Genomic DNA, 11,502 nt, shown 5'->3' on the forward strand with positions numbered 1-11,502 from the left:
GTATCAGTTATGATACGTTTGCTCAAAACAATGTTAGTTTAAGACGCAAAAAAATGTTTACATGTGTATTCAGGAAAAAAACACCTTATTTACCCACTACCTCAATTGTGATACCTTTTTAACTTCGGAGTAACTTTATTCTTAAGAAATACTCATCAAATAATTCTTCATTCTTTGGTTATTAAGTAGTCATTTGTGTGAATGAATAACAATGGATCCGTTTTTTTAGCCATAAAGTTTTAAAAATTAGCTAAACTTTTCTCTGAAAAAGATGTTTTTGAGACTTCATGAAGGTAGCCATTTTGAATCGACCAGAAATAGACCTTCTGCTGCCCCAAGTCAGAGTGGAAAGATAATCCACAACAGGACAGAAAACATGGACCAAAAAAGGTTTCTAGGGAAAATTTGGATCATGCTTGTGACGTAGATGTCCCAGAATGCACGTTTCAAATGTAATCCGAGAAGGGCTGTGAAGTTAAGTGAAGGAATTTATAGATTGAAGTTCCACTGTGACAATTTTTTTAATTAAAAAACATTCTTGTTGTGTTTTAATTATGATTATGACGTTTTTACCAAAATCCCACAACGTAAATGTCTTAAAAAGCCATGTTGATCTGAAGCCTCAGCCTAAAAAACCTCCTCTGAGGGGGCGTGGCTTTTGGAGTGGAAGGGACCTGCTCCTTCACGGGCACACACATGCCCCCCTCCCCGTTTGATTATGGGAGTCTGTGTCTCGCTAGCGTAAATCATCACCTCTGCAACAGCAGTTTCGTTTGGAGCTGGATGTCAGCTCGGACGAGGAAGTGAAGAGCTTTGTGGACTTTAACTGATTTACAATCCCTTAGAGCTGCAGTCAAATGAGCCGCCGTTCATATTTCCGTGGTCACATCATGAAGGTCCGTGGAGTCTGGTGGAGATTTTCCATTTTCAGCCCTCCTACCATAAGTATTGTATGAAACTCACACAAAAAGTTCAGTGATGGGTGATTTGACCATGGAAATGTGAACAGCGGCTCATTTGGCTGCAGTCAATGTGAAGATGCCATCTTCTCTTCCCCAGAACCTGAACTAGACACGCTAGGTGAGCCAGATGAGGAGGTTTGCGATCTGCAGACGCTCTCATGACGTATTAACTATTAGGAGAAATACTCTTGTTCTCTTTCATAAGAAGAATACCACACATACATGTTAAAAACTCAAAACACATGATTTTCATTGAAAGTTAAGTAGAACTTTATTTAATCCTTGAAAAGGAGTGGAAAGAAGTGAATTTATATAATCTCACCCTTACTTAGTTACTTCATTTTACAGTTTAGTTTAGTTTTTGTAACTGGGTTCTGATTACAAAATCATGAAACACTTTAAATCTGGGTCTAGTTTGTGGTGAAACCCCATTTGCTATAATATTACGACTAAAGTAGCATGCTTGGTTAATCTTTATTAGCATGTTTGGCACATGGACGTGACTCATTTTTTGTGCTCTGGGAGTTCCGTGACTTCTGAAATGTCAGACTGTGTTCTTTTTAGTTTAAAAATGTAAAATGCTTCACAGACGATTACAGGACACCATTTATATTTAGTGTTCATAAGCATAGTGAAATTCTCACTCGTTGAACTGAGTTTTGCACTTGCTGAACCAAGTTGCACTTCTCCATGGGAGAAACGAAACGTGAGAGACCAGGACTGGATCAGTTATCAACCGCCACCATCAGTTAACCAAGACGCCGCTTCTCTTCTAGCGCTCTCCAGTTCCTTCATCATTGTCCTCATTGTCTTCCATGGGCATTCATCACCTTTCTGTTATGCTTACTTTTCATTGTGCTCCCCTTTCTCTTCCAGCATCACCTCTTAACTTCTTTACTCATCAGGGTTGTTTTCTCTATGCCCTAAGATCTACCGACGCACCCTTTGATCCAGCTTTCTCTCATTGTTCAACGTCAAGTTTCACCCTCGTATTCTTTAGTGCAGAAGCTCCACTTTATGAGTAAATCATATGATCTTCAGCACTAATTGACTTCTTGTGTCATTTGATAACATCAAAGTCTGCTCATTTTTTGTCTTCCCTCGTTTCTTTTATCAAAGACTCCCTGCTGTTTCAATGCTGGGCTGCACTTTTTTTTTTAGCAACGAATTATGATCATAAATCAAATTTACAAGAAATTAATTCACAGTATAATTTTGAGACTTTGATTATTGAACAGCAGGTGCAATCATACATTCATCTAACTGAGGACATAAATAAAATGGTTTTAATAACACATTTATTAGCAATCAAATCAGACAAAATTAGATACAAAAAGTGATCATATGTTTTCAATTATGACATAAAACTGGCTTTAATGTAAAAAGGCTTGAAAGTTGCTTTGCATAAACAGCAAGATAAAAAATAAAATTGACTTACAGACACAAACATATTTTTTTTCTCCAATTTCAATGGCACCCTTAAAAATAAGGACTTGTAGAAAAAGTTTGCAAAACTATTTGGAAAACTGTAGGTTTTTACTTCCTCTCAATTTAACTGACAAGCAGCACAACACAGAGACAAACAGGGAAAGGCTGCAGGTCAATGAAACCTGCATTGACGGATTTACAAAGCTGTTGCTTTGACAATTATCCTCAACATATTTAGCCCCTCTCACACCACCCACGTGGGAACAGCACTCGACTACAGTAGCAACAGATGTTCAAGGTCTATAGACGTAAAAACAAAAACAGATTAGACATTTGATCAGAGTATTATGACTGGGATCATAAGAGTTAGTTTAATGCCAAGTCCCCCCTGTGAGTCTGCCACACTTCAACTAATTGCAGTGAGAGCGGTCTGCTTTAAAGCACTTTGGTGTTTTCACTCGTAAAGGACACTTTCAAAATATGAAAAATGTAAAAACTAAACCGTTTTTCTTATCAAGCTACCGTGTCACTTTAGGACCACTTTAGGATAGAAAACATCTAATAGTTGTGTCATGGCTGGAGCTCTCTGTTGTATTGATTTATGACATATTGTATATAAATAACAGTCAGTTTCACACTTATGTTTTAAAGTAAAAATCCTCCCTGTAACTTCTTACCCCGGGCTCAAACCGCACCTCCGCTGCGGATGCTGAAGCGGTCTAGCCACAGCAGATGACTCACATTGTCTGCGGATGGCTGCAGGTTTGCTACAGTCACAGGCTCTGCTGTCGACCTGCGAGACTCCAACTCACGTAGGTTTACCCAGTGACTCGCCATTTACATAGTAAGTACTAGTAAATAAACCTTCATTCCGCCGGGATTTTAAATTACATTCACAACTTTTTTATTTTTATTCTGCGTGACTCGTCTTTATACAATAGGTAAGCACAGAACTTTTATTAATATTTTTGTCTTTTGTAGGCTTAAATGTACATTTGACTGTGGTACAGGCATTGTGTTACAAGTAGGGCAGACCGGGGTTTGTTGTCACAGTGATGTAATGTTTACATCACGATGAAAACATGGAGTATAGCTGAAAATAGGTTTTATTTTGAAAAATGTACTAGATACACTCACTCACATGGTTTCCAGTTTAGGTCATTAACATCTCCCAACTTCATAAAAAAGTGCTCCATCATGCGGCAAAAGTCTGAAGCAAACAAAACTGATATGGAACGCCGAAGAGGCCAGACCAGACCAGACCGGATGCCGTCTGACTGTCCCTCGCACTTTTCAAATTATATAAAGACTCCGGCGTCCACACCGGAGCCGGACCGAATGCAGTGTGAGCCCGGGGTTATTCTCATGTTACAGCAACAACCATGTCTGTTGGAATAATCAAAGTTCAAGATTGTTTCTAGTTTTCAAAATAAAATAAAACAAAAAGCAGTTCATAAACTTAACTCAGTAGAAGTGCTTTACCTCAATGGTTAGGGAAGATAAACTAAGGGTGTATTTAAACTGGACACATTCTACTAGGCATCTGCGGACCAGGAACTGCTCTCCGACGCATCTCTCTGTAGTTTCCAATCGGACTGAGCTTCAGTTCAATCTGAGTTTTACTTGGAGTGGAACAACTGGACCAAATGGCCACTGTAGATGGGCATTACAGGGTGTAAATGGAGTAGGAACGCAGCAACTGATGAGCCACGACAACAGATTCTCACTCCCAACTTGTCATATCTGGACGCATGGTCCAGACCCCCTTCGCGTCACTTTTTGATGCTTCGGGTGTCCTAAACTCGTCGTTTTTTGATGTACTGGCTGTTCCCATTAAATCCGGGGTCCCCAACCTCTGGGCTGCGAACTGGTACCGGTCTGAGGGCCACTTGGTACCAGGCCACAGACACTTATCAGAGGTCCCCTACCTTCAGGACGCAGACTGGTCCTGGTACAGGTCCCCTAACCCAGTACTGGTTTTGCGTCCGTTACCGCGTTTTGAGGGTTGGGGGCCGGTGATTTAATGGGAATAGCTAGCAAGTCAAAAAAACAAAGAATTGGAGACACCCAAAACATCAAAAAGTGACACGGAGGAGGCCCAAACCATACATCCAGATATGACGAGCTGGGAGAGAGAATGTGTTGACCATGGATAGACACGGAGAAACAGCAACTCATTGAAATGTGGTCAGATAAATGCAACACCATTAGAAATACTTTTAACATGATACACATTGCTTCTCAAACTGTTTCCTGACAATCTATATGTCATAAACACTTATCAGCGCACCTTCTAAGCATCTCCTCAGTAATCACCTTGTAGCATGCCTCCACGTACCAAATTAGCAAGTAAAAAGTGTTGTACCTGACGTTGATAGATGTTCAAATTTGGTCAGCAAAATATAAAGTTTGAATAAGTGGACTATTCCGACAAGGACAGCAAAGCAGGATTTCTTTTGATTGTTACTTTGCCCCGCCCTTGTAATTCCTGGCCAATGACTGAGGAGATCTTTGGTCACATGCTTCTATTTAGATGCAGACCAAAGGCAAGGTTCAGGACTCGTTCAAACCGAATTAAGCAGACTGTCAGACCAACAGACTTTTCCAGTCTGAATACAACCTAAATAAGCTTAAACTGTTCAAATATTTGGGTAGAAAACTATAGTGTGCTCTAGGGCTTTCATGTATATTAATCTGACCTACTCTTGTTTTTCTTAATATATAATTACAACAATAACTGCATTTAATAACTTTATAAAATAAAATAAATATCAATAAGTTAATAAATACATTTACACCAAATGAATTGACCAGATCATTTTGGTTCTCGTCGGGATTTTCGTGAGATCTCCAGAAACCCTAAAGACTGAACTTTAAGCCCCACTTTAGACTGAAGAAATGAGCTTTAGCTTAATAGGCTTTGGGGCAAAACTGATAAAACCACCTGTATATTTAAAAGATTTAGCACTCGTACTCTTGCAGGCAGACTCTCCAAAGAATGAAATGAAACTTAAAATTTCAAAACATACACAAGCTGAAGAGAAGGCCTCCCTCCTTCTCACACACAGCCACATTTTCTTGCAGAGTGCTTCCTCACAGTGTGGTAAACGAGGCTGTCATCCAAAAAGGAGAGGTCATCGTCAAACGCTATTGGTCGACAGCAAGCTTGCAGGGGTGTGTCTTTGAGAGGAATGTTCCTGTTGCGGATGAGGTTCAAGAGGATTTTGTCGTAGTTGGTGTAGGACTTTTTGCAGGGTCCTGAGCAGTACTTGAATATCATCTCCTCACTGGAGTGATAGCCCAGACCAAGGTCTGTCACATTGAGTTGGACCTGTTTGAGCACACAGCCCTGTCCACTGCCACCTTTCCCCCTGCTCCTCCTGCCCACATCCTCTGTTACTTCTTTAACTTTCCTATCCTTTGGCCCCTTCTTTCTTTCCCGTCTGTGTCGAGTCCTCGTGTTTCCTGTTGGGGCAGAGGGAGAGGAGGTAGACGGAGACCTCCCAGAGGACGAGGAGCGCCGTATTCTACTGATTGTAACTTTAATGAAGTCCATAAGATCTTCAAAGTTGTCTGGATAGGGCTCCTCCATGACGGTGCCTGAAACACATTAGGAAAACTGCATTCTAAAAAGGGTGCGTCATGTTGGACAGAATATTTTTTTTCACATTAGCACATGACTTTTGGTAATTAGAAACATCTCAGTGTTGTGTCTCAATTACCCGAGCACATGAAGTATTTACTGCTGCATGCACATACTGAGGTTTGTTAGGAATTTCATTCAAATCAATTCAACCTGCTGACAAATAGATCCCATTCTTATTCATATAGAGTATTTTGCAAATATTTGTGTTTTGTGGAATCTAGAAAAACTACATGATGTAGCCATATTCTAACAGATAAAAACATTTCCTTGGAGAAAGTCCATACACAATAAATTATAGGCAAGCCAAGAGGTTAATCTTAATGTAGGCCTTTATGAGGGGGCTGGAGCATGTCCCATAGAGGAGTGGTGGACAGGCATTAATTCATCACAGGGTCAGAAAACAAGAAAAAAAACATGCATATTGCCATGTTATCTCACTCTGTTGCACATGAACTAGTTTGATATAAAGAAAATAGGGCCTACATAATCTGAATATTATTGAGAGTTATAGGAACAAAACAGGTATATTCAGAAAAGAACAGCAAGATGCAACCAGAATTCAAACATCTTATTATTTAACCCGTTCTGTGACAAATCATTTAATTAAATAAGCAAAATTGGATAAAAAGTACTCATAAAGAACATTTGAGGATCATGTTTGAATAATTTGCAGCTTGTGTTTTGCTCAACAACTATACCTAATTTATTAACTTGTAGGGTAAAAACTACTTTAGTTTTATTTTAAATGAACAAGATTGCATTTTCTTCCAATCCATTTGTGGAGATAAGGTGAGTCCTAAAACTAAACACTGGACATTAAGTTCATTGAGAGCATCAACAGGAATTTTCTCCTGCAGTTCTTGCATTAAGACTTGAAAAAAAAAAATCAAATTTTCATATTTTTGTATGATTTTCCAAACTCTCACCTTTTGCTCCTCTCTTCCGAGTTTGGCTTCTTTCTTCTGTATCAGTGATGAAGAATCCCGGGGAAATCACAGACAGACGGATCTGAACCGGCGCGTGCTCCGGAGCGCTCTCCGCCGCGCGCAGAGGCTTCTGCCGGCTCGTGCGCAGCGGGCTCGCGCGCACCGCACTCAGCAGAATCAAACAAGTGGTCAGGCTATCCCATAACTTCATTGTCCACTCCAGTCTGACAGAAGGACATGGCGCGACGGACACTTAGAAGATATTTGACTATTAAAAAAAAAAAAGAAAGCCGTAAAGTGTAAAACTTGAATCCTGCAAAGAACGCTAAAGCAGCAGGGTTCTCCTCAAGAGAAACGACAAAAACACATCATCCCTCGCTGATGTTTTCATAGAGTCTCCACAGAATCAGCGTCACCTTAGAGTTCCTCTTTCAGGATTGAACGGAAAAAGTGAGGCGAAAGAAAAGTGGAGAGGTGGGGACGTCTGCTGGTTCCATCCTCGATGTGCTCCCGTCTCCACCCACAGACGATACCTGGTCAGGCCGGTTCTGTGTGGGACACGTGTTTCTAATTAGACATAATTATTCAGGGGAAAATAACATTGATTTAATTTTCTAAATTGCTGAAAACAATTTTGGCTCCAAAAATTCTCGCTAAAAATAAATATCATATTTATCATAAAAATAATGAGTTAACAATAATGAATTTAACATTGTTTTCATTCATTTATTTATTTTTTTTTACCAATCCTTTAGTTTTAAATTACTCACACAAGTCAAAAACACAAAAGATGTTAGAAAAAGGGTAACTCTTTATGTATATTTTTTTGTCTTGAGATTTTGTCAGGGGCGGACTTAGCATTAGCAAAGGTAAGCGAAGACTGGGGCCCCCAACACTCTGGGGCCCCAAGCTAAGCACTTAAGAAAAGTGTGTAAAATGTATTTTTATCCTGACTTTACGCCATTTGTTCCTACTAGGAAGTGATTGTTTAATAAATTGGCACATTCAGAAATTTTTATGTTTTTTTCAAAATAAGTTAATGTATATAAAATAAAGGTCTTTAACATTTAAATGTGATTTCAGCATATAAACGTTTATTTAAAAATTTGGATTCTTGACATTGATTATGTCAAAAAATTGAACTAGTAAGGGAGTTAATTGACTTTTTACCCTGGGTAAGGATTGAAAAAAAGAATTTAACTGCTGCAGATGACCCCATGCTATTGTTGGCCCAGGGCCCCCAAACTGTTAAGTCCACCACTGGATTTCGTGACACTATTTTTGGCTCAAGAAGTTAAATAGGAAACAGCTTTTCAGGCACAGTTCAGATTGTGACGCTGAACAGATCTCTTTGACCAACAGAAACATTTGCTCTGTCTCAGATGATTAAAACCAGCCACAATTTCTTTTTCTCCAAGTGTCACTTTCTGAAAAATACAAGCTCCATTTGCTTATCTAGTGTATGTCTAAACATGTAAATCAGAGCTCAGTGCAAACAAAAAAAAGCAAAGAAAAATGACACAGAAGTTCTTCTTTCTACACCATTTAAAACACATCATGTGTCAGTAAACCAAAAAAGAACATATTTGTAATTATTTTTGTTAGTGTAAATTGCATAATTGTATTTGGTTGAAACTCCACATTTAAAATAAAAAGTTAAAGTACCAACAATGAATCATTTTAATGATTCTAGCTGATATTTCCCTAGAAAAATGACATTTTTAGTGAAAACAATCGGTCGGGATTTTCGGATTGCTACAGGAAATAGTGTGCGGTTATTGGAAGCCATGTGCACGTTTCCTGCTTTGTCTCAATAAAAGTTATGATATGATATCCTATGTGAGATGCTATGTTTGGCAATTCTTCATGTGGGTTAAGGATATCAGGCATTTTCTCCTAAAATATTTGAATAAAAAAACATGATTTATCTCTGAGTTTTCAAATTTGAGAAAAGTTAATATCAAATATAAAAAAAAATCGTTGCATGGAATGTCATGATTAAAAAAAAAAGAGCAGCTATCACATGAACGCATCTGTTTCCAATTACCAGCGTTATTGGCACAATCTGGGTAATTACCAGAGTACAATGAGCTCTTAATATAAAGCATTTGACAATGGTGTAATTATCATATTCTGAAATATTACCGTTTTCTTGCCTGCTTGTCAGCAAGAGGAGGTTTCCCTTTTCGCTGACCTCCCTGATATCTTGCATGAAATATCTAATCCACAGACAATTACACTGCTCCCATGGAGGAAAACGCAACAAAAAGATATTAATATTTCCTTTTTTGTGAATTCTGGGGGTTAATTGGAGGTCAGTCTGCAATTAACACCGTCAGACCTTTTGGGCTCAGTTTGACTCAAGCTAGTTTGTGGTCTTTTCACCCATTGTTATCAGCCAGAGTGAGATTTCAGCTCTGGAGTAGCACAGAATGCAGAATCCAAATATTTACTTACCTAATTTCCTTCAGTGATTTTTGATCAAATTTCTTGGATAATCTGCTTGGGAAATGTGAAGACCAAACAAATGAGGATGCTATTGGCTCACTTGTTTACTTTTACGTTAAAATGTTGTAGTTTTGATACATTATAAATGCAGATAAATGTACCAAAGAGCAGAGGTGAATGAAAGAGTATAATCATGTAAGCCCCATTTCAAATGGGTTAAAGAAGAGTCAAAATGTCAAATGTTATGGGTTTTTTTGGATTATACTTAACCTGGTGTAGAGTAAAAAAAAAAAAAATAATAAATAAATCCTTGTAAAATTTGGCACAACACACATTTGACACTTCAAACCTAAACCTGATGGTATACACTGGGGATGTAACAATATACTTTCCCTACAATTTGGTTCAATGTTGTAAAACGGCTTAGTTTTGAACATTGACTGTAGATAAAAACTGGAGCGAGCGACTGTGACATCATCCAGTGAAATTAAACCAATTAAGTCACTATTTTCCATCATATGAACGTCTCCATGTTGGAGTCAGACAATGTTAGTAAGCAGTGATTGGTTCGAGTTAGTGTTTCTGTGGCAACTACTATCGGCAATCAAGAGTGAGTTTGCAGGAAGGCCACACCCCTTACACTAAAAGCAAGCTTTGTAGAATCTGTCAATCAAACATTTTGATTGTTGGAGGCGGGGGCCAGCAGGGACCACGTGTTTTTATTGAGGGATGTGATTGGTCAGTTTGTAACTTGAATAATTTGCAATAAAGACCAAAATTGAATGAAAAGAAAAACTGGATTAGCAAGAAGATGCTAAAAAAATGTGTCAGAGCAAGAATGTTTTTTTCTGACAAATAGTGACTGATTGATATAGCTGTATATTTCTTAGATTTTTTGGCTTCTTAGAACCAGCAAGTACTTGCTATTTGGAACGTGAGGGGGAGGGGTCACTCAGTCCAGTTCTTGTGAACAGTCAATGGCTTCAAATCAAGAATTCTGGTATCTCTATTAGTTCCATCTGTCAATCCGAGTTTTTAGAACAATTCTAGTGTGAAAGCAATCTTAAACATTGTTTCAATTCTCTTCATGCTTTGAACAAGGTGCATGACTCTGCAGAAGAATTTAAAAAATATAATGTCTGGTTGGTTCATTGTTGACAGATCTTTGCTCTCTCGTTCTCCACAATATATGTAAAACATTAGATTAAAAAAAAAGTCTGGATGTTCCCCATGAGTGGAAGTTTCTCTGATTTCACATAAATGAAATGAATCAGGTTAAACTTAAAGTTTCAGAACATTTCTCTTCATAAACTTTCAGATTAAGGATCATTGAGCACAATTTAAGCTAAACCCAAGACATCCTCTTGGTGACTTTCAAGATACCATACAGCTGGGAAATTGTGCAATTTATAACTCAGCAAAGAGGTGAAAACTCCTTGGTTACAGTGTTTAAAGAGTAATCAACACTGTGTAATCTTTGATTCTGCAGAAGCCTCAGGGTGAGAATAATCAGACTACAGGAGCTGTGCGCTTGCAGCACAGATCCAAATCATTGGCCCACAGGGAGTTAACTGAAAAAGCGTAACAGGAGGTTGGGTCAAAAAGCCACTGCATGGGTGTTTAGATTTGGAACAAAAGCTTGTCTAATGAACGGGTTTCTCATTTGTGATGTTATTGTAGGCCTTTAATGTAACAAATACCAGAGCTGTTTTCAAAGAGGGCTTTGGATCATCGGAACAGTAAAAACACAATCCAATCCTTTTCACTGCAATACCATCAATAAACGCCAGTGACCTGTTGCTACTGGAAACCCTCCATGTCCATTCCCCTAAATTTAATACATCTTCAAAATGTTATTCTCTGTTTTGGGACATAAGCCTTTTTCCATTTTCTCCAAACTTTTTTGTTCCAATAAAGGGTGGTCTTGTTTTATTAAAGTAAAAAAAAAAGCTTTTTCCTGTAGCCTTCGGTATAATTTAGCCATTTTGCTGTTGAGAATTTCTTTTCCCATTTCATAAAATATACCTTCACTTTTTTTTCTTCGATGACCTTCTCTCTTCTTAAAAATATGGATAAAAATAGCCCTTGTGTA

At 38.3% G+C, this 11,502-nt stretch overlaps 1 protein-coding gene across 1 annotated transcript; it reads right to left on the reverse strand.

The window, feature by feature from the left end:
• Positions 1-4,287: 4,287 nt before the first annotated feature.
• On the reverse strand, positions 4,288-7,540 carry LOC112148651 (glial cell line-derived neurotrophic factor). Its single transcript, XM_024275892.2, has 2 exons — positions 6,963-7,540; positions 4,288-5,990 (listed from the first exon to the last, which is right to left on the reverse strand). The coding sequence occupies exons 1-2, from the start codon at positions 7,171-7,173 to the stop codon at positions 5,449-5,451; spliced, it is 753 nt and encodes a 250-aa protein (XP_024131660.1). The 5' UTR covers positions 7,174-7,540; the 3' UTR covers positions 4,288-5,448.
• Between the last annotated feature and the right edge of the window lie 3,962 nt (positions 7,541-11,502).

Source organism: Oryzias melastigma, linkage group LG9, assembly GCF_002922805.2.
Source record: "Oryzias melastigma strain HK-1 linkage group LG9, ASM292280v2, whole genome shotgun sequence".
Lineage (NCBI taxonomy): Eukaryota > Metazoa > Chordata > Actinopteri > Beloniformes > Adrianichthyidae > Oryzias > Oryzias melastigma.